Source organism: Hoplias malabaricus, chromosome 12 (assembly GCF_029633855.1).
Source record: "Hoplias malabaricus isolate fHopMal1 chromosome 12, fHopMal1.hap1, whole genome shotgun sequence".
NCBI classification, from domain to species: domain Eukaryota; kingdom Metazoa; phylum Chordata; class Actinopteri; order Characiformes; family Erythrinidae; genus Hoplias; species Hoplias malabaricus.
In genome coordinates, this window is record NC_089811.1 from 33,702,679 (window position 1) to 33,726,880 (window position 24,202).

A 24,202-nucleotide genomic window follows, 5' to 3' on the forward strand; every position below is an offset into this window, starting at 1 on the left:
CACAGGCTATTGCTCCAAGCGGTGAGTGTTCAGCATGTGTAGCTCAGCTGACGTTATTTCAGAGCTTTTCCAGTACAACAGTGTTGTAGATGTGGAGGCTGATGAGCCTGAAGTGCTTTTCTCTGCAGGGTCGTGCTGGTTGGGGGTCTCTCACTTTTTGCTTAAATTCTTACTCACACACACACACACTGGCATATGTGTACCAACCACCCATACCCACACATTCCCCCCCACCGTCTCATCATTACAGCAGAAGATCCACTGCTGTGGCCCCCTTGCTGGCGGAGAGATGAGTCTTATTGTTTTAGGCATGTTTAATGATTTATTTACTGCCTCAGCTGAGCATGACTTAAAATTAGCAACAAACAGCTCTTGCAGCCAGTGTGCCCTGCTAGCATCTCCTCGAAAGCTCAGAGATCCACCCAGCAGCCTCCACCCTATCACTGTCCCCCTGTCTGAGCTCTGGGGTCTCTAACACCCTCCATGCACCCATTGCTGCTGCATGAAGCTTCAGCAATCATATCATTACTACGCAGGCCATTAACTGTATTGTTAGATAGGGGAGCTTGGCACATGTTGTGTAAAATGGAAACAGTGAGAGCCCCCCCGTTGTTTTAGAGCAGTGAGAGAGCTGAGATGCTGCACCATAAAGCATGAAATATTTGTTCCAAGCCAAAGGGAGCTGAGTGTTCTTTTTTTTCTCCCAAACTATGGTTTGGCTCAGTTCTGGTTGAGATTTCCTGTTCTGGACTCTCACCTTTTAAGCAGTTGTTTTGCTTGCATTTACTTCTGTTCTTTCTGTATTGTTTCCTTTTACTTTTTCTTGAATAAAACAGCTGACCACCTGCATCCACTCTATCAGCAGAAAAATAACTTAACTAAGTTATATAAACATAAACTACGATCATTTAATGCAGTTGTTTAAAGGCATTGATTTTTGAGTACGTTTGTTGTGAAGTGGAGTGGGCGGCACGTAGGTAGCAGGGCAGCAGGTAGTTTCACAGTCACACAGCTCCAGGATTGTGGGTGGTGGGTAAAAGTCCCACTCCAGGTGACTGTGTGTGAGGAGTGTGGTGTGTTCTCCCTGTGTCTGTGTGGGTTTCCTCCGGGTGACTGTCTGTGAGGAGTGTGGTGTGTTCTCCCCGTGTCTGCGTGGGTTTCCTCCGGGTGACTGTCTGTGAGGAGTGTGGTGTGTTCTCCCCGTGTCTGCGTGGGTTTCCTCCGGGTGACTGTGAGGAGTGTGGTGTGTTCTCTCTGTGTCCGTGTGGGTTTCCTCCGGGTGACTGTCTGTGAGGAGTGTGGTGTGTTCTCCCCGTGTCTGCGTGGGTTTCCTCCGGGTGACTGTGAGGAGTGTGGTGTGTTCTCTCTGTGTCTGCGTGGGTTTCCTCCGGGTGACTGTCTGTGAGGAGTGTGGTGTGTTCTCCCTGTGTCTGCGTGGGTTTCCTCCGAGTGCTCCGGTTTCCTCCGTCAGTTCAAAAACACACATTGGTAGGTGGATTGGTGACTCAAAAAGTGTTCGCAGGTGTAGGTGTGTGAGTTTCAGTGTGTCACCCTGTGAAGAACTGGTGCCCCCTCCAGGGTGTGTTCCTGCCTTGTGCTCAGTGATCCCGGCTAGGCTCCGGACCCACCACGACCCTGAACTGGATAAGCACATACAGACAATGAATGAATGAATGTGAAAGTGGAAATCTAACTAGAAAAATTTGAGGGGAATTTGAATTTTTGTTCTTTCATTCATTCATTCATAATCTGATGATGGCGGTCAATGTAAATGCAACACCAGTTTATTCAGCAATCACTACGTTATAAAGTCAGATTTTGTTTGTTTTCAGGTTGGTGTCAGTCAGTCGACGGTTAGCTCCCAATCCTGTCTTCTTCCTGTGCGCTTGCTCTCTAATGATATGCTGATAGCTAAGAGGAAATCCTTGTTGACAGACCAGACCCTCAGGTGAACATATGCCTGTGATTGTATATGGATATTTCTACTTTGCTGCATTCCTTTAGTTTTGACAGCTTGACTGTGGGCTAGAGTCTACATTTTTCAGTGCACTTAGTACACTCTGAGCAATTAATCTACCACATGGACATGAATTATAGATATCCTGTGCTTAGTGAGTATGTAGTAACTGTGTACTCCCCCAGTCTTTGGTTAAGTAGTAGTTTCTATGAAAAAAAAATAAAGAATAACATGAGCGTAATTCTCGTTCAGCCCTGGTCTTTCTAAATCCTGCCTTTAGTCTCCTTCTGTCATTATAAATGTCATTCCATCAACTATAAATCCTTACCCCCTTTAGAACTATCCTCTCTCTCTCTCTCTCTCTCCCTCTCACTCTCTCCCAGCGATATTGTCTTAGAAAAAGCCTGTGATAATCCCCTTTACCCTCATTATCTCCTTCTCTTGATGAGCTTTTACATCCCATTCAGACATAGTCACAGTCGGTGTAGGATTTCCGAGTGAGTGTCCAGTGAGAGGCTGAGACTATGCTGGCTTCGACAGACAGTCACCACTGACAGTTTAAGCAGGAAATATCATCTGACAGAAATATCAAGTTGGAAGAATGTTAATAAGCCTGCTTAGAAATGGATACGGCCTCCGTAAGTAATTCCCACCATATGGAATAATGTAGCATTAATGCAGATTTTATGAGCTTGTTTTCCACCACCAGTTTAGTGCGATTCATCAAAACTTCTTATTTGGCATAATGTAGCCGCAATCATCTAATTTTCTGATAGATTTCCCGCTCCCTGCTACGGCGAAAACTTCAAATTAGTTCAGGCCTCAAGCTTCAAATATGTAAATTACTATTGTCTGCTGCTGTTAGGTTGTAGCTCAGAGCCTCACGAGGAAAACATAAGAAAAGCTCTTTAGCATTGTTTTAGGTACAGGTTATTGATCATGTTTTAGATGCAAAACATGTTTTCTCATTGCTGTTCAGTCTTTGAACATTTAGAGAGTGATCTGGCCTGTAGCACTTCATAGTAGCAGTTCATAGCTCTGTGATATGAAATATTGAGCATGGTTCATGAGCTGCATAATACAGAGGGTGTGTGCAGATAGAAGCATGATTTCTGCATGTGTGGCTCTTATAGATCCAGCCGGAGTTTTTTATTTTCAGGGTTAAGCCGAAGTGGTTCTGCAAATAGCTCCCCACCGCTGTATGCTTTGTCCAGACTCTCCCTAGAAACCTGTCTCTGTGCTCCCTGTCATGCCAGCCATTCTCCCTGCTTCAGAACCATTACTGCTGCCAGCAACAATACATCTCCCACACACTGTGTCCCTGCAGGAAGGGACAGAGGTGGCCTGGAAAAACAGCTTATATCATCAGGAATTTTACTGGCCGCAGATCGACTTTATGACTTTGAGATGAACTGCAGTTTCCTCCTGGATCAGACAGGTCGGCGTGTGCTTTATTTCCATGAAGGCTCACCCCAGCTATTAGTAATGATGACTGCCAGGGGATGAGTGGCGGTGGCTTCACTCCTCCTCAGCCCTTCCGTCATTCTTGTTTTGCTTTGATATCAGATGCATGTGTTTACAGGGGAAACAGATCTAAGCTTTGTGATGTTCTTTAAATGTCTATTATGGAGGGAGGAAGCACAAAAAGAAGCGCAACCTCATGCTGAGCCCAGCTGGCTTCTTTATCTTCTGCCCGTGGCATCGCTGTGATTTCAGTAAAGTGGCCGTCACCAAGTTTTCCACCAGCAATCATTCAATTATATGTTATCATCTGAAAACACAAAGTCACGCGTCATGCAGAGAAGCCTTATCAAGGCTAGTTTTAATTAGAAATCTGGTGAGAAATGGGTAGGCAGTAGTAAGGCAACCTCCATGAAGACCTTCATGCATCATTAAACGGCAGACAGGCAAAACCAAACCTTTCAAACTGCAACAGCAAACAGTTGAAAGGAGGTGACGACCCAACAACCCAGTAGGGAAGCTTCATTATTGACTATGGTCACTCCCTCAGTGTCTGTGTGTTTTCATTGCCCTTGACTGTTTTCATTGCAACTACACTCTGAATCAGTTGGTGTTTTAATGATCGAGCCCTTTGAACTCTATTAACACACACACACACACAAAAACATGTTTTAAAAGATGAATTATTTAGATGTTTTCCCCCTCAATATTACAGCCAGAGTACTGTTCAACAGTTGACGTCCATCCCGTCTCATCCTCTATTCCATCTTGTTTCCTGACCTGGGATCAAACGGTAATTTATAATAATTAATAATTGTTTCATGGTGTTTACATAAATGGGTTTATATAAATAAACTGAGTCGACCTGTTTCCATGCTGGAGTCCTTTTAAAGTCTGGAATCTTAGACTGAGGGTTAGAACCTAATGTATGATAGTGTTACATTATCTGTCTCATGATTCATCCATCAAAAATGTTGAAGGTTATTAACATCAGACGATTTGACCTTGTGGGCATTTACAAAAGGGTCTTACTGCTATTGAGGATTTTGTTGAATGTTCAGCTTGTTTGATACTTAGTCACTGGTACAACAGAAAAAAAACAGTATTTTCATTAACTTTTTTTCCCCTAAAAGTGGAGGGAAGGTGAATTTTTGTGCATTTACTTATTGTAATTCAGGTTTGGTCATTTTGAAGATATGCGGTTTAATAAATTCAAACTGACATGTATTAAACTAGAGATGTCTGTATCACTGAGGCACTTAAAAGCTCTTCTTACGGACCCATATGAAGCTATAAATCAAAGTGATTCCTTTCTGAGGTATAGAGGACAATATAATTGCTCTCTTTACTGAGTGGAGTGCAGAAAGCCTATATGAAATTGTTGCCTCTGTTTTGATTAATAGATGTTTTTACACTGCTCTCCCACTACAGATTTGCCCCCCTCAACTTTCCATGAATATTTGGATATTTGGTATCTTCTGGTTATTTGGTCTAATTATTTCAGTGGCTTGCAATTTTCCCTACGATTCAATAGATTGCTTGTCTCCTCGGTCATGAATATACATGGCCGTGATAGGTGTTTGGCCGTGCATGCAAAACAGATTAAGGGCGAATGCCCCAAGCAATAAAAGTCGCAACTGATAGTGTATTTCTTGACCATGGCTCTGGTTTAGAAAATTCGCCAGTGAAGCAGAGGACATTCCACTATTGAATAGAAACAGAACTGTATCAGCCAACAGCTTTATTAACAGAAATGAAAATGGTTTAATGGGAATTATATTGGGATTAGTGTCACAGAGGCATTGTATATTGTACTCTACTGCTTGTTTTGGACAGGCGTTATGGATACTGAGGATATTTGGCTTTGCTAAATGAACAGCCACGATAACATGCATAGTTTTCCATGAAGATGGTTCTACCTTCCTGAGCATCTCTGAATATATTCCACTTGTATATTTGATCAGAGATTCTCAATGGCCCTGTGCGTGTATGCTGTCAGTAGCTGGCAGGCAGAGAAGTCGAGCTGTGTGCAGGTTTCTCTGCTGTGGAGATGGATGGGTGTAATTGAGCAGCTTTGCTCTGGCTCTCTGCCTTTCTGTTCCATGCTGCTGTAATTCTGCAATAGGCTTAATGTCAATGCATGAAGCTGCCAGCTGATACAGGCCATTCAGCCAAGTCATGAATTAAAATTGAAATTTCACTTTAAAATATCAGACTGTGTTCTCAATGAGCAACTCATAACTTGGTCTCATAGCTAAAAGCATGTGTTATGGGTTTGTCCACTCTGTACTGCCATCTCCCCTAGTTTGGAAGGAGCTAGACTGAGTGGTCAGCACATTTGATGGTCCGCAGTGATAGCTACACTTCAGGTTCCACTGCTGTCCTCTAGTCAGTCCAGTACAGTAAACTGCGTTTGCCACATTGCCCTGGATTTTCCAAACATTCAATCTGCTATTGGCTGAGAAGCAGATGTTGAAGGCCACTCTTGTACTAACACTTAGTTTAATAACATTTGAATAGCAGTGTAGAGTGTGTGTTTGGCAGATTGAGCTGTATGCTATACGCCTGTGAGTGTGTACTGCTGCTGTGACATGCTGGAATTACTGTGTAGGATGGTCAGACAGAGGGGTGACAGGCCAGACGTAGCAGATTTGCAGCTCAGCTGCCTGTCAGCCGTCCACCACCTCACACTCGCTTCTCTGCTGCAACACTCAGCTCCTGTCACTCACACAAATGAGCCCAGCACCTGTGGATTTATTTAACATTTTTTTTTCTATTTATTATTTATGATGTGATTCTGTCAACAGTTCTGGTGGCAGTATGAAGGTTAATCATAAACTGAAGATTGCAGAGTTAGGGAAATGTGTGAGTAGGGATTGACCTTTTCAGTTACAAAAATCTCAATCTGCAAATAATGAATTCTACTGTGATGCTGCGTAAACACGGTAAAGTCCATCAGCTGAGAACAAATTTATTGATATTGAAGTCTTTCAGAGTTTGTATGCATCTCACTATCATTCAGTGAATCTTGTAAATTTGTATTGCAGAATTGGTAGATAATCAGGGAAGGGTTTATGTACTTTTTAGAGAACTGTATACAAGAGTCAGGAACCATACTTCATTATGCCCATGATGAAACAACTTATAATCCACTTGGATACGTAAGACGCATAAGCAGGTTGCAACCGATGTCTAAAATGGAAATTTGGAGACCTGATAAATAATTAAAGAAAATATGTTGATGCCTTACATAATGAAAAATACTGTAGTTTTTTTGTTAATTCCAGTTTCTGATATTTCTCACACTGAGAAACGAAGAGCATGTGCTTAACAGCAAGTTTGAAAAAATGAAAATGAACAAAGGCTGATATCTGACTGGGGCGGCACGGTGGTGCAGCAGGTAGTGTCGCAGTCACACAGCTCCAGGGACCTGGAGGTTGTGGGTTCGTTTCCCGCTCCGGGTGACTGTCTGTGAGGAGATGGTGTGTTCTCTCTGTGTCCGCGTGGGTTTCCTCCGGGTGACTGTCTGTGAGGAGTGTGGTGTGTTCTCCCTGTGTCCGCGTGGGTTTCCTCCGGGTGACTGTCTGTGAGGAGAGTGGTGTGTTCTCCCTGTGTCTGCGTGGGTTTCCTCCGGGTGCTCCGGTTTCCTCCCACAGTCCAAAAACACACGTTGGTAGGTGGATTGGTGACTCAAAAGTGTCCGTAGGTGTGAATGTGTGTCTGTGTTGCCCTGTGAAGGACTGGCGCCCCCTCCAGGGTGTATTCCCGCCTTGCGCCCAATGATTCCAGGTAGGCTCTGGACCCACCGCGACCCTGAACTGGATAAGTGCTTACAGAGAATGAATGAATGACATCTGACTTCTCCTCAGTAGACTATGGCTTCTGGTGTTGGATTCCTGAACATATTCCTCACCAAGGACCAATGCCCCTTTCCTTGCTCTGCCCTCTCTCGCTCAGTCACTCACTCGCCTGATGATGTACAACAAATGCCTTCCTTTAAAGCATTACATTTTTATTGATTGTGATGGAATGCTGAGGGCTTTGATGATGTGCCCATAGAGAGCATGGACCAAAAAACTGCAGATAGTTAAGAGATGGGAGGGCGTGTTACTAATAAGACACATTTTTATCTATTGACAATGAGCATTAGATAATGACAAAATGTGAAATAATATAAATTTTAGACAAGCTGATAAACTGATCACTGCTGGAGAGGAAAAAGAACAATCCTGATCAGCACAGCGGTCAGTACCTGAAGCCATGCATGAGCTCGAAGTATTTTGCTTGGAAATTTGCCTCTGGCTTACACTAGGTTTAAAACAAAATCCATACTGGGCTTATCTGTGATGGACAGTGGCTATCTGCTGCTGTTTCTTGTTGCAGCACGAGGCATTTGCCCTTTAGAAGTCTTTATCTCTTTTTTCTGACAAAACTTTCTCCTGTCTGTCTGATAAACAGGGTCTGATTGTAAAAAAAAAAAAGGCTATAGCTCTTTTGTTGTTGTTATCTCCATACCATCGTGTGTGTGTGTGTGTGTGTGTGTGTGTGTGTGTGTATACAGACAAGTCCAACCACAAATCATGTAAGCTAGCCTGCTGGTGATGTTATCTGGCTACTTTGGGGAAGTTTCCTTTAAGGATAATGTGCTTGAGTTGTGTGGCTGCCCTCGCGTCGTGCCTTGACTATGAACATGTAGCTGGCCACGTGGCACAGAATGTGCTTCTGTTACTTTTCTTTACTTATAACCAACCTACAACACACACACAGATGTGCAATACCACTGCTCAAAATGGTTTTGGAGGCAGTGCTGCCTTAATGCAGAAGGAATGTAATTGGTTACCAGCCCATAAGGCCGCCTCAGAGGAAGCTGCAGTATGTTATAACACTCTGAAAATGATTGCTGCCTCTGAAGGAGCTACAGAGTGTTATACTCTAATGCTCTGCTTCCTCTGAGGCAGGTACGAAGACATCGGTGAATAGCAGATGTTTGCTGCTTCTGAGACTGTAGAGCACTATTGTATGTCATTGTGCAGCTTCTTCAGAGGCAGTGATGCTAAATCAAGTGTGCAAAAACTCTTTAGAATACGGTATGTTTAGAATATGGTTCATTGGCATTCTTCGTTTATAACAAACCGTGAAACGGATCTATCACCCACGCCATATCTGTTTTAACCAATCACATTCATCATCGCCTGTTCTGACTCTAAGGCAGCGCTGCCTCCACAACCATTTTGATTAGCGCTTTTGAACACATGCCAAACACAGTCAATTCTCCTGTACCCTTCCAGGCACTCTCACACCCCCCACCCCCTCCGCCTTGCAGGGATTTACATTTCCCACAGAACAGATTGAGAGATTTCAGCAACTTTATATATTGATGTAATTTTCATATTCTGTTTGCACCTGTTAGAGTGTGTGCTGGCAGCGGAATATCACTGCTTTGCCTCTTTGCGCAGCAGATGGTCAGCAATCTTTTGTGCCTATTTTGAGATTTTATAAAGATGAGGTTTTTACGCAATATAATTCAAAGCTAATGGCGTACAAAGCTGTAAAGGAACACCGTAAAAGTTGATTTGTAGCAAGTCTTTTATGAGGGAGATTAATATTTTAATCTTCAGCAGAATGTTTGCTGTTTTTGTGAAAAATGAGTCACTGAAGACCATGTGCCAGGGAGCAGTGTGGAAGAAGGCTGTGAATAACCTTCTCTTGAACCCCTGCTTTCATTTCTGTAGTCTCCTCCTGAAAGCTTGTCTGAATGGAAATGACACAGGCCAACGCTGAAGGATATTCCTCCACTGATCTTTGTGTGAGGGAGAAGTAGAAGAAGAGAGATGGTGTAAAATTCGAACGGCCTGTGGTATGTTGTTCATCTTAGTTTGATAAGCCATCCCTGAAATATGGTGAATGTGCAGATATGGAGAACAGTAATAACCCTTTCCTGTCTCTAGAATCAATAACATCACAAATCACACGCGCAGACATCATGAGATGATGAGAAGCATGTGGGATAGTAGAAAGAGTAGGCTGCATATTTAATAACTTGAGGTTAAAGGAGAACTATCCCGTTTGACAAGGTTGTTTACTCGTGCTTCAGCTCCTGCTTACCAACACCAGCATGCATATACAGACACAATATTCTCGGTTCTACTGAGCAGACTGCCTGATAGCATTATTTAATTCATTGCTGGCACAAACACTTTGTCACTGTCAGCACCGTTTAAAGCAGATGGGCTCCAAGGCTGCTTTAGCTTACTTAAGTAACCTTTGTATTCTCTTTCTTTTATGAACTGTCATAACCTTTTACTGTCACAGAGCGCATTTCAGAGTTTGGATTACGAATTTTAAATCTGACAAAGTCCCAGTGGTTTGATGGCAGCAGATAGCATTTGAAACTCGTGTAAGAAAACCAAGAGTGCAAAATCAGTACAGGCAGTGTTGGCAGAATCAAAGCACGCAGAGCTTTAGAGCTATGGCAACGGACTTTCAGCTTCATGGATAGAAAATAATATGCTTGCGTAAAGCTCTGAAGGACATTTTCACTTCAGAACGTTATTTGGAAACATTTAATTGGACAGTGTTTGAGTTCACTGTCAGGTCAGATCAGCATGTTGGTTTAAATAGCAGTATTCAGTGTGTTCAGAGCAATAAGGATATATACCACTTGGCTGAAACTACCCAAGCATCACATCTATATGTGTTTCATGAAACTTCTCCTTCCAAACTCATGTATATTAATATGGAGCAATATTCATGCACATATACAGCATTCCAAATGTGTTTTGAAAGAGTGGTGAAGGCTGTTCAAGTCTCATTTCAGAATGTTGTGCATTGGTAACATGAAGTCTTCCTCTAACTGCTGCCCAGCATGGTGGTCCCATTCTGTGAACTATTTCAATATGACACCACTTACCCTGTACAAGTTTACGTGTTCTTGTAGGGAGTTCTTGTAGGCTAAAGAATTCAAACATTAATTAAACCGTGGTGCAGCAGGGGGTGTCAGTCACACAGCCAATAAATGAATGAATAATTAGAACTGGGAGTGTCCACATACTTTTGCTTGTGTAACACATATGAACTTTTGTTTTCTATTGTTGTTATTTTACAACAAACGATCTGAAAATATAGTTGATTGATGTTTTGTTTTATTTCTTTTCAGCTGGTTTGTCTCCTTCTGAGAGCCTGATAATAAATGGTAAGTAAACAATTCATTTGCAGAGAGCAGTGTATCTAGAAAATGTAATTTCAAATATATAATGGCTTAGGTGTATTTGTATATTTTCACCGTTTTGAAAACGTGAAATTACTGAAGTGATGATAAAACCGTATTTTCATTTACGCATTTTTAAGATGCAAATGTTTTCTGTTTAAAACCTCAAGGTCATAACTTTCACAACTATGGAACTGACGTGATTCATGGGAGTTAAAGAAGAATTTGTAATTGTTAGTGAATAACAAATCTGATTAATAACTGAATAATTTCCCTGGGGTTAATGAGTAAACTATGAGGAGTTTAACAGAAAAGGTAGTTTTTTTTTATTATTATTTAAATCTAAACTGAAATAACAATAACAAAACATCCACGTGTCTTGTTTGTATTTCATGGGATACATTCTTTGTGCTAAACCCATGCATTCGTCCATTCCTTTAGCATGTTGATGTGGTTATCCACCCCACTGGGAAGAGATCGAGCCAATAAACTGGCTGCTGTGTAGATAGAGCACCCTTATCAAAAACACCACAGTATCAAGCCCCAAGACTTCAGAGAACTCAGCATACACTCATTTCCATACAAGCTTCTAAACTGATGAATACCAAACGAAAACGCATCCACATTCTGATTCTAAATCTAAATTCTAATACACCAAATATAGTCTTGAGTTATTATTGAGCAACACAGTAATCAGAACAGCAGTGGATTTTGGTTTTCCAAAGATATCCTCCTCATAGCTTTGTTCTTTGTTGTTGCTTGTTTGTGAAGAGCAATACACTGGGTTATTTAATCTGAGAAGTCTGAATCTGAATATTTGAATCTCGTTTACACCTGGTTGTTTCGTGTAACTTGGATATGGATTGTAACCTGATAACATTTTAAGCACATACCTATATTTATGTGCTTACCATATTTACCATGACTCTAGAAACGAACCCAAGCCGGCGGCTGGAAATGGCCTCTGACCCCAATAGGCGAGTCTCCCAGCGCCCAGACTTGAGTGAGCTTTTAAGATTAGCAAATTGTAGCTTTAGCAATTTAGCATTAGTGTAAATAGCAGACATCGAAATTCGTGCTAAGTTAAGCCGTAACTACGCTTCGTCTCCCCACATTCACCGCCTACTCTCCGTTATTCCACCCACCCCCACCTCCTGTCATACAGCCAGTGCCTGTGTTACTGCTCCAGCCAGTCGTCACGTCTTCAAGGTAGCGATGTGTAACCACTTAAATCTTTATTTCTTTTTTATTACTGTTACCACTGTATTTCTCTTTTATTTTTAGTAATGACACATGTATTTTTTTTACTAATTTGAGAGTGTTGTAAACATATATCAGTGCAAAAAGGGTGACGTTCGGGGTGGGGGCTGGAACCCATTAATTGCTTTTCCATTATTTTAAATGGGGAAAATTGACTCGAGAAACGAACTTTTCTACTTACGAACCGGGTCACGGAACGGATCAAGTTCGTAGGTAGAGGTTCCACTGTGTATATTTACACAGTGTGTATATATAAGTTGCTTTATTTTCATGTTCATTTCAAAATATGGATGTCTCCATGACATCTCAGCTTTGCTTGTCAAATGTGCCAAAGGTATTTGGATATCCTCTCTGCAGGTAAACTCATGATGATGGAAATGACCAGGTGTAAACTCTCATTGTATTTATTTGAACACAAAGTGAAATCCTATAATCATTGTATCCGTTCCGCTGGTAATACACTACAGTGTAAACTGCTATAAGCAATAAGATCTACACTTTACAATTTCCTTTAATACTCCATGTGCAGTGTGTACTAGGTAAAGAATAGGTAACAAATTGAGTAGAGTTTGCACTGTGCTCTGTGTCTGCGCCATATACTTGATTCATCATTTAGGACCTTTCCCCTGTGTTCAGTATAATATTGGCTTCTGGCTGCATGCTGTAAAAATGGCCGTGATTCAGTGGTTATGAAGTCTAGGTCTGCCATTCAGGCCACATTTTTGCACTGTACCACCTCTCACCACACCTGCACCAGGAAATCACTTCTCTACAGCCCTTGATTAGATGGCTCAGGAGCACTGAGAGCTGGACTATGCTTAAAGACTAAATGCTTCCCTGAGGATTGGGTTGCTATCCAAGAGTTTAAAGTATCTGCATGCTGTTTTTGTTTTCCAGACTTCAATGGAACATGTGGAAGAGTCTCAGGAGGAAAGTGTGGAGCCCTACAACAGTTTCTTGCTGTTTGTGCATGAAGAGGAAATAGCTAAGTTTTTCTCTAAAGCCATCCATTTCTGACAATTAATGTCAAGCATCACACAGCTGCAGCCTTGTGCTGCTTTGCCTGAAGCACCGTCACTAATGGCTGGTATGCCATTCCAGTTTTACCAACCTATACATGCATAAATGCTTCATAATGCCTTCAAAAGTCTCATGCCTGTATGTATTGACCGTTGTTTGCTGGGCAAGTGCCCTGTGGTACCTAAGCATATCCAGACCCACGGCGTCGTACGTGGGACAGCTGTCCGCTCCAGCGCGGAAGAGCGCTAAAGTCCAGAAGAGCAACACGACCACCTTCAGCAACATTAGAACACGCCCGCTAAACCCTCACGGATTCGACTTTATTATCAACGAGCCTAAGAAGTGTGAGACGGATGTGCCATTCCTAGTGATCCTCATCAGCACGACGCACAAGGAGTTTGACGCCCGGCAGGCCATTAGAGAAACATGGGGTGATGAAAGCACCTTCAGTGACCTTCGCATCATCACACTCTTCCTCCTCGGGCGCAGCACTGACAATGTCCTCAACCAGATGGTGGAGCAAGAAAGTCAGATCTTCCATGACATCGTAGTGGAGGATTTTGTGGATTCCTACCATAACCTGACCCTCAAGACTCTGATGGGAATGCGATGGGTGGCCACCTTCTGTAACCAGGCCAAGTATGTGATGAAGACGGACAGCGATATCTTCGTCAACATGGACAACCTGGTGTACAAGTTACTAAAACCAGCCACTAAGCCTAGGCGGAGGTACTTCACAGGCTACGTCATAAACGGCTCCCCTATTCGGGACATGCGCAGTAAGTGGTATATGCCCAGGGACCTGTACCCAGAGAGCAAATACCCGCCTTTCTGCTCTGGCACGGGCTACGTGTTCTCAGCAGATGTGGCAGAGCTGATCTATAAGACTTCCCTTCGCACCCGCCTGCTCCATCTGGAGGATGTTTACGTGGGGGTTTGCCTGAGGAAGCTCGGCATTCACCCATATCAGAACAGTGGCTTCAATCACTGGAAAATGGCCTACAGCCTCTGTAGATACCGCCGAGTCATCACCGTGCACCAGATCTCCCCTGAGGAGATGCATCGGATCTGGAATGACATGTCCAGCAAGAAACATCTTAAGTGTTAGTATAGCCTGAGAACTTCTACGTACCTGTGCCCATTTTTTTTAATATCTAAATAAAAAGATCACAAAGACACAGTGAAACATGGCGAGCACATGCAGAGTTCTCCTTAAGCCCTGAAAACAGCCTGTGACATTTAGTCAACTGGAAATGCTCATGTTTTTATTAGAGCCCTCGAGCCTTTGCTTGGAGTGGAGAATCTCCTACTGCTGGCGTGCAACTGCGAGGTGCACTGAAAAGTATACCGCGAGTGTGAGTGGGTTTTTTTTGCCATGGCAGTCTAATTGCATCAAGGGAAGGTGCACCATGCTGTTTTAGAATACCTTAAAGGCTAATTCATGCATAAACAGTTTTTTTACACTGTAGTAATTTGGCTCAGCTGCTCAGAAAAGGTGCACTCTGAGTTGGATGAGACCAAACATGAATGTCCTTGGCAATTCTTTTCTTTTCATTGCACATAATACTGTTGGATGTAATTATACAGGAGTGTTGGTAGTGATCAGCACTAATGATAGTGTTAATATATTGTTCAAAATATATTCCAACAGATGCTTTTTCCCCCCGTGGAAGCGCCTGAGTTCTATTTGTTTACATGTCGATGTGTAAAAAAGAAAATGCTTTTTTTTTCTGTAAAAAAAACAAAACGAAACAAAAAAGACATGAAGATGTATAACTCATTATTTCTAATAACTACTACGACAAAATTATTTTCTTACTTTCTGTAACCAATGGTTAACGACTCTGTCCTCTCTTCAAATCTAGCTGGTTCATATTTGTATGACAATTGCATATGCATATTATATATTGATTACTTACCACTTATTATGAAGCATCATATAGTGAGTATTTACTGTATTTGGTAAACGACACTGTAAATGCATTCCTTGAAGGAATGTCTCATCATGTGTATGTTACATATCAATCTATAAGAAGCACTTCAAGAAAAATGATCGGACAGCGGAAAAACGCTATATTTTCTAGAATTTGTCGAAGCCGAATTTTAATTTTCATGTGGTTTATTTTTTTATCCACTCATTCTGTTAAGCAATTTGTGGCATTTAACTGTGAAACACATAGATAAAGGGGAAACTGTCCCAATGGAAGGTTGTTGTATTGTTGTATTATACTGTGGATTTTTTTAAAAACATAAATCTACTCAAGCATACTGCAGTTTCTTTGAAGTGTTTTTCTTTTTAATTATATTTTCATTCAGTTACATTTAAGACCTAAGGCTCTACAGGGATTTACATGCACTCCGACTGCCCAACAATGTGCCATTTATTTAAAAATCCTATTTATTAATGCTCTCTTCATGGGGGTCTGGTTCAAAGAGAACACGACTTTTACTCTTTTGTGTCATTTCCAAGGCACACATTTCCTTGACTTTCGCTGTACAGGGGGAACGCCAAAACATAAATCTACGACCGAGGCAGGCATATGATGATTATCAGACTGTATCCAGCTCTGACATAGGAAAGTATTACAGCCACGTTTAAAAGCTAAGTGGTGATCTCCTTTAATAATTTGCTAGGAAGGGTAAAAGCACATCTGGGAGTTTGAGCAGACCTCTCCAATCCACCTTATCTCCACCCTCAGGGATTTACCAGACTCTACCCTTGCCAAGTAGTGTCATTTGGCAGAGGTCTGTCCATCAGAAGATGTGCCAGATACTGCCAATGCCAAATTCTATCATCAGTAGTGACAAATTGGTCCAGCCTTTGGTGTTGTCAGCTCATGGTATTATGAGCAGCAGCGACAGTGTGGGGCTGTTTTAAAGCACAAGCTGGCTTTTTATGTGATTATAGACGGATTATAGGTTGTCATAGCACCATTAAGAACGGTAAAAAAGTGAATTATGATATTTCCCTTCATATATAACTGTAGGTGTTAAAACACATCACCGTGTAATAGAAGTTACAACAGTGTTTTATATATAAACAAGTTATTGGTATGTCTTTGCTACAGTTATAGAGAATCAAGTCTAAATCAAGGCTCACCGGGGCAACTGTGATTTTCAAAACAACATACACAGGCACGCTCGTTGCATAGGGATTCGCCCAACAGCTTGTCTGGCCAGGACTTTGGAAACAGGAAAGATGAAGCGTGGGTTAGTAAACGTCACTCTCTGTTGTAACTGATTTTAATCATATTTCTGAGGTCAACGGAAGACTAAAATCTCTCTCTGGGAAAAGGCACAGTGGCACCGATAGTGAACTCCAGCACCCGGCCATCCACTCTGTTAATTATAGCAGTTCTTTATTGGTTGCTCTTTTGCTGAAGTTTTTGATTTTGCTGATTACAGAAAAGGAACAAGAATAATATAATGCAGAAATGGTACCCACACTTTCATGTAGAAAACACAACTTCAGAAAATACTCACTTCAAGCTAGAATTATTTTCAAACAGGGTTTGAAAAATAAAGTCATTTGGAACAATGTACAGGTTTCTGGATCCATGACTCAACGTATTTGTAAGCTACCTTTTGGTGTCAACATCGGTCTGTTAAAATGTCAGAGACAGATGTGTTGTGGAATTTAAAAGTCATGCTGGGTAGTGCAGTGGAATGCCACAGCTACCTTTTATTTTTTTTATAAGCAGCAGCTGGATTTTCTCCACCGAACACAGTCCAAGATCATGTGGTGGAGAGTTGTGTTTTTGGCTTTCTTTTTTTTTTTTTCACAACAAAGATGTACAGGTTAAATTTGGATAATTCTCCAATGGCAAAGCGCTAGAATCACTGATTAACATACATTGCACTGCCCAAATTCAAAGTGCATTACAGCTTTGTAATTTCAACATTAGCCATTAACCAGTGAGAATACTATTAAATGAATGTATCGACTGAAAAGCAATTCTGCCTAATGCTGCTTTAACAACATTGAGCAGTATCTGCTTTAGACGGCTTCGGCTTGTTACCTATGTTCTTAGGCACGGATTAATGAACAAGGCACGTCTAGCGTTTAAGCATCAACACTGTCCTGAAAAACTAAGCAGTACATTTGCACATGGCAGCATTCAGTTCTTGCTTCCAATGGAAAAAAAAATGGTTCCATTAATTCGTATTGGATAACATACTATGTACAGTACAGTTCATTTGTATTAAAACAACATTCATCATGGAATAATGAAAATGTGCTTTTTTCCCCCCATAAATAAGACATCTTACATTTGGAAGGGGGACTTCTATTAATAGATTTAACACAATCTTTAAGTTTCATGGTATTAATGTATGCACCGAAAAAGCTATTCCTTCAACACAAATAGCAGAGAAAGAAATGAAAGGCATACTTTTTTTTTCAATAAATAATAATAGTAATAATAACTTTGCTCAAAGCATAGATAACACAATAATAATTCTCTTTTTATCACTAGCTATTGCCACCTGAGAGCATCGAGAGTTAACAGGGCTGAGTTCTGCTGGGTACGTGGGAAGGTGGGTGATGGAATGTTGTTGAGAGGCTTTGCGGGAACATAATTTAGGCTGGGTACAGGCTTTGGGGAATGAGTGTGTGTGTGTGTGTGTGTGTGTGTATACGCACTGCAGGGTTGTTTGGGTCTATGCAATCTTGAGCAATGCAAACTTTACTGAAGGGTTGAAGGTGATTGTGAGGAGGACAGAGGTGAGTGAGAGGAGGTGGAGCTGGGAGAATACAGGAGGAGTGTGGAAGTCACTATTAAACCCAGTCTACTCTTCCTGTGCCTTTCATTCTCTTCATACAGCGCCTCCTTCCTCCTCCTCTGTCACACACAGGCCATCAGGTAACACTCAGCTGAGCAAAGCCAATCAGCTTCACCTCATCTGGAATCTCGGAGCTGTCGCAGCCGGATGCCTGCACACACAAAGATCGCAACACCATTAAACATCCGAGATTAGGTGAAACACGCAGCTAAAGACACAGTCGATTTACTCTGCGTTTATCTCGAATTTCACATTTAACAGACAGCGATTTTTGACTTATTTCTAATTATTCCAAAGGAATGCTGTTACAGGCCGTTTAGAATACACACACACACACACACACACCCTTCAGTCATAACATTAACACCACACTCACTGTTTATCAGCTCTTTGGAACACTTTGCCCTATAAAGTCCCTCGCTGCCACTTCTTCAGTGGAGAGGAACACCACAGAGTAGCTTTATTGTGTTTGTTAAGGTGATGGATCATCCTCAGCACTGCAGTGACACTCATGTGATGGTGGTGTGTTGTAGAGTGAGGACCAGTGGATCAGACACAGCAGCACGACTGGAGTTTTTTTTCTTCTTAGTGTCACTTCAGCATCCAGTGAACACTGATTAAGGACTAGAGGACGACTAACATCACTCTCTGCAAGGTGAACTCGAAATGCACTGCTGTGTCTGATCCAGCTTTTACCAACACAACCTACAGCATAGGCCTCTGTGTAACACTATTACACTTGTCCCCACACACTAATAATTACTGTACTTAATCGACTCCATTCTGAAATAAATAAATAAATAAATAAATAAAACCCCTGAGACATGATTAAACATGCGAGTAACAGTTAGATGATTGAATTATTTATTTAATCAGCAGAAACCGTTCTGCTTTAATGTGGGTTGTGGTGTTAACACTAGTGACAGCACTGGTGAAAGAGCCAAGTGTAACACTCACGTTTACAAATCCTTGGATAAGGTCTGCTCTGACACAGGCCTCGCTGTATTACACTGCACATTCACCACATACGAAACGTGCACTGGGGTGTGGTAGTAATAGTGGGGAATGGTATGAATGAAAGTATATGTCTGTCTGTGTGTGTCTGTGTGTATGCTGAGATTTCCTAGGTGTTAGATCCATTCACTCTGGCACCTCTGTGTGCTTCCTGGTCCCCACAGGGGGAGTATGACCTGTTCACATCTATTTTCAGAGCAGTGTCTGACTGAGAGGAAAAAGCTCCCTGCACACATCCGCACTGCGGACCCCCTCACACCGTCCAGCTGCAAATTTGCACTTCAGGTCTTTACGCTCCAGATGTGATTTTACAGCAAATGGGCTGGTGTGTTTTACACTGCTATCAATGAAATCCTGCGGGTGCACGGAATATTTATGCTGTTCTCTTTCATTAAAGTAGTGTATGACGCTATGTGTCTGCTGCATTTACTTTAAGTTGCTGTGGGAAAGAACACCTGCTAAAAGATAAAGTAATATAATTTAGTAAGAGTGTACACACACACACACACACACACACGGCTGTCTGCCAAAGCTTTCTGTACAACACTACCCTGCACTCAGCTTATGTTCTGTATTTCTTTAACCTTCTGATCAAGAGAAAAAGCTCAGTAGAAACAAACAAACGAAAAAAAAAGCTGCTATATTTTTCTGTCACATTGACTTTAGCAGTAATTTTTTTTCTTTCTATGAAACAGACTTGGCACCTGTACGTTACGACCTGCTACGAAACCAATCGATACAATGGAGACAATCAGCATTAAATGGAACCATTGCCTTGACCTGCTTCCAACAAAAGTAAATAAAAAGAGAAAGGAAGGAAAAGAAACATTAAAGAAAGGTCTCAACTGAATACGAAAGAACAGGAACCGTCATTGGCGCTCCACAGATTTACAGCTGTATTAAGGCTCTATATACATACTATCAACAATTAATCAATCGTGATTCAGCAGCATTTCCACCACCAGAGCAGCCTTTAGTCCACTTCTTCACGGCAAGCAATGACCACTGATTAAAATAAACAAGAGTGAGTTAATGTCTGTGAGATTTGTATGAATTCAGCAGCAGAACCCCCCCCCCCCCCACCCCCCGATAATTATACTCCATATTGTCATTTTTAATCATGCAATAGGGATAAGCAATTTTGTTATTCATTTTTTTGTAAGAAACGTTAAGGCCTCGGCTGGCAGCTGGTAAACCTCAATGTTTAAATAAAAAAGTATAATGATAAATCACAGTGTTATTATTCACTTCTCTACTGAACTGTAACAAAAACAAAGTTTCATTAAGTATTTATTAGATTTATTTGAATGTAAGTGGAACATCAGTCTAAAATTAGAACAACAATGAGCCTGATACAATAAGTTTTGATTGTTTTTCATGTCCCTACACATTTAACCATTTCCTCCTCACTGCAGAGTAATGTTAAATACAGCTATAATTCAACACCTAGATTGACTCAATGAGCTCTTGGTGCTGGCTGTGAATAAATCTATGCTACGTCTGTGTGCGTGTCTTCTATGTTTATTTCCCTTTATTCTTATGTTATACTGTGTTTACGGTGATTCAAGTAGCAAACACACGGCTGAGATATTCTTGGCCAAAAAGTAGTCATTCCCATTTAATTAAGAATCTAACATCATCACCAGCTGAAGAGAGAGGAGAGGGAGAGAAGTGAAGAAGCAGACGCAAATCCACTAATGAAATTCTGCTGTGCAGTGTGGGCCATCCCTGTCCCTGCAAAGTGTTTGCAGCTGTATGTAGACTAAAGTGTGAGTGTCTCTGGGCAGCGAGGGGTCTTATCACAGCTAGCACACACTCTGTGGCTGAGAGAGGGTCTGAGAGGTGATCGATCTCTCTCTCTCTCTCTCTCTCTCTGACACTCCGCCTCAGACAGCTGGAGAAGTAGCTTTGGGCCAGACAGCATCCAGCAATTTATAGATGGGCTGGAAAGAGAGGTGTGTGCATGTGTGTGTGTGTGCACACGCGCATGTCTTTACAAAGGCTGATAGGCCAGTGATGAAAAACGCATCTGGGGCGATGCCTTCCTTCTGACTCCACTCAGCCAGTGAGGGCAGCTGGGGCTTGCAGAGCGACCGGACGATAAAACTACACAGTGACATCAGTCAAATAAATCCTCCCTGTGAAATGTTATGAATTACACTGAAAGGAGAGAGGAAAGAAGAATTTATGGTTTCGCCTGCGCTCTCTCTGTGTGTGTTTGTGCGTGCACCTGCACCTGCACAGACGTAAGTACTATTCCTCTCGGCTCCACATACAGTGGTACATTTCTGTTTGAGCTGCACACTGGGGCTGATGTAACAAGAGATATCAAACGGCCAGCCAGGCTACCACAACGGTTCCCTTGCTGCTCCTTGTAGAAGCTTTAACTGCTCGATTTTCTTTGCTTTATCCATGTAACGTTCAACACAGTTTTCTCTGGAGGATGTTCCAAGCTTTACTTCCTGTAATGTGTAGTGCCTCACCAAGAAACGCTCCGTAAAATAAAAAGGTATCAGACACGGCTTTTAGGAGCTGTGCCACACAAAAACCCTTCCTGGCTCCCTTAAGAGTCACTCTGTAAATTATACTTTAAAGAACTGTGTTTGTGTTTCCCCACAATGTTAAGTTCTATACCAACTGAGCAACTGCAGAACTGTGACACTCTACACAAGGGGTGAGGAACCTTTGGCCTGAAGGACATACACGGCCCTCTGCTCAACCGAACATGAACTGCCAGATAGTTCCTAGAATTGTATCGGCTATGTTTCTGCTTTGTGCAATAGCCACTGTTTGTTATATGCAAATTAAATGAATGACTCTCACATTTTCAAAAAGGCCACAAGAAACATAAAGTGCAGTTTCACTCTACAGCTATGTCTCTGACCAGTCACTGGTCCGGTTTGAAACATGGCCAAGCGAGGGGAAGCCCGTGTTTGAGGTACTAGACTTTAAACTGGACAAAGGGCAACAGATTTCTTTTTTGTAAAAGCGAAAGGAAAGGCTGTGATATTAATTTGTGGAGGAGCCCTTGTTCTTTAGCCCGTTCTAAAGAAAGGCGACATTGAAAGCCATCACACCATCAGAAACGCAAATCACGTCACCAGGGACAGAAAGAGCAGAGGAATTAAAGGTGCTCCACTGTAATTGAACTGTACTGCATGTGTTTTCCAGCGACATAAAAAAGGGCAGTTAGGTGGTGAGCAAACAAACAGAAAACACCTGAAGGCCAGTCTCTGAAAGGATATTAAGTTCATGATGACTGTGTGATAGGGGCGTAGCCACAGACGGCCTGTGCCTACTCAAATTGGACCAAGTCCCACCCAGTCAGCCAGAGGTAATTCCCCGTGTGCGGAGACACGTTCCTTGCTGACAGTTCCGCACAAACACACATTCAGTCGAGTTGCATTCAGAGTGGAATGTGTTTAGGGAGCTAACCCTCCTGTAAAATACAGAATCGTCCTGTATTCAGATGTAAAAAGCTGTTTTGAACCAATATGGGATGCATTTTGTGATTTTTTGGAGGTTAGAGTGTTAAGACGGATGGTTTGTTTGAGACAGACAAAAGCAAATGATGGGAGCAGTAGGTGTAAGAGCATTAGGGCTCCCCTAATTGTGCCCACCCACTTTTGCCCAGGCCCATCAAAAGGTCAGTTTCTGACTATGGTGTGTAACTTTGCCGCAGTCTGTGGCCCACTACATTCAGTCTCCAGTGAGGAAAAAAAGATTTTACCCACTCCAATCCAAACTTTCATTTCTCTGTGTACTTTACACTGAACCACTGGAATTATATACAGACGCTTCTGTGTAGCCTGAGCTGGAAGTCTGACGAACATAATAACAGTATGTAAGAGTGGTGGAAACAGCTCAGATTTCTGTAAACATCATAATTAGAAAATGAGATCCAAGCCAAGGAGCATTCAGGAACTTTTGTTTTTGATGGTGTAGGTGTAGACGGGTGCTTTAACAGCGCACGTCTGAGTTGATTAGCCTTGATTTGCCAGTGTTATCAGGGTGAACCGAGGGAGCAACATGCAGCTGCTGAAGAGACATTTCACCACAGAGGATCAGAACCGGGCGAGTAGCGCTTGAATGCACAGATGTTGTTTACCTCCACTGAAACACTCCATCCACAGGAGTGATTAAAAATGGCCTGAGCCATATTTCAACATCCACTGGGATGTGTGTAAAGTATTTAATGTCTCTCAGGGTGAATGGCTGTATACTGACAGACCCTTGAATTTCATAATGAACATACATCACATCAGCACAGGATTAATGACATCCATGCAGAATAGCATTATAAAGAGGAAAAACCTCATCCTCTTTAAAAGGAATTAGAGAGTCATCTGTCTGCAGGAGCTCTCAGTGATTTCCCAGAGAAAAAATAAATCATCCATGGCAAAAACATGAGCCTATATCACTGATACATGTAAGACTGGTGTTTGGACTTTGCAGGGATCAGCAGGGATCCCTCTAATGCATTTCCTTCATGTGTTTAATTAGAAAGCCTGTAAATTTGAGCATGTGAGTATCCTCAGCAAAATCAGGCTAGGCTTTTAGACAATGGTGACTGTCTTAAGAGACACACATGACGAATTCAAAATCATCACTGAAGTAATAGACACTAATGCATAAATCTGTCTGTGTGAGAGATTAAAATAAAACGAGATGTCACCCAATACAGACCTGAAAGGATGTGTTGCTACTAAGACATTATTTACAAAACTAAACAAAAATAAGAAAGTTGTCAATAAAAAAATATAGGCTGCGGTCGTCACTAGAAGTAAGTAAGTCACTAGAAGTAAGTAAGTAAGTAAGTCACTAGAAGTAAGTAAATAAGTCACTAGAAGTAAGTCACTAGAAGTAAAGAAGTAAATAAGTCACTAGAAGTAAAGAAGTAAATAAGTCACTAGAAGTAAGTAAGTCACTAGAAGTAAGTAAGTAAATAAGTCACTAGAAGTAAGTAAGTAAATAAGTCACTAGAAGTAAGTAAGTAGGTCACTAGAAGTAAGTAAGTCAGTAGAAGTAAGTAAGTAGGTCACTAGAAGTAAGTAAGTCAGTAGAAGTAAGTCAGTCACTAGAAGTAAGTAAGTAAGTCACTAGAAGTAAGTAAGTCACTAGAGGCAAGTAAGTAAGTCACTAGAAGTAAGTAAGTAAATAAGTCACTAGAAGTAAGTCACTAGAAGTAAGTAAGTAAATAAGTCACTAGAAGTAAGTAAGTAAGTCACTAGAAGTAAGTCACTAGAAGTAAGTAAGTAAATAAGTCACTAGAAGTAAGTAAGTAAATAAGTCACTAGAAGTAAGTAACTAAGTCACTAGAAGTAAGTAAGTCAGTAGAAGTAAGTAAGTAAGTCACTAGAAGTAAGTCACTAGAGGCAAGTAAGTAAGTCACTAGAGGCAAGTAAGTAAGTCACTAGACGTAAGTAAGTCACTAGACGTAAGTAAGTAAGTAAGTCACTAGACGTAAGTAAGTAAGTAGGTCGATCGGTCGGTCGGTCGCT

The 24,202-nt window shown here is 41.7% G+C and overlaps 2 protein-coding genes across 6 annotated transcripts in view; one reads left to right on the plus strand and one right to left on the minus strand.

Moving 5' to 3' along the window:
• Window positions 1-15,136, plus strand: part of b3galt1b (UDP-Gal:betaGlcNAc beta 1,3-galactosyltransferase, polypeptide 1b) — a 111,378-nt gene extending 96,242 nt beyond the window's left edge. For 4 of the 5 annotated variants that reach the window (XM_066686734.1, XM_066686730.1, XM_066686733.1 and 1 more), the window contains 2 exons: window positions 10,575-10,610; window positions 12,783-15,136. In XM_066686734.1, coding sequence (XP_066542831.1) covers window positions 13,003-14,013 — 1,011 coding nt within the window. In that variant the 5' untranslated portion in view covers window positions 10,575-10,610; window positions 12,783-13,002 and the 3' untranslated portion in view covers window positions 14,014-15,136. Of the gene's footprint in view, window positions 1-9,150; window positions 9,276-10,574; window positions 10,611-12,782 lie in introns of all 5 variants that reach the window. The other variant, XM_066686732.1, reaches the window with a different exon arrangement.
• Window positions 15,137-15,973: 837 nt separating this feature from the next.
• stk39 (serine threonine kinase 39) overlaps window positions 15,974-24,202 on the minus strand; it is a 46,801-nt gene continuing 38,572 nt past the window's right edge. Inside the window, exon 18 of the mRNA XM_066686436.1 lies at window positions 15,974-17,838. Coding sequence (XP_066542533.1) covers window positions 17,764-17,838 — 75 coding nt within the window. The 3' untranslated portion in view covers window positions 15,974-17,763. The remainder of the gene's footprint in view (window positions 17,839-24,202) is intronic.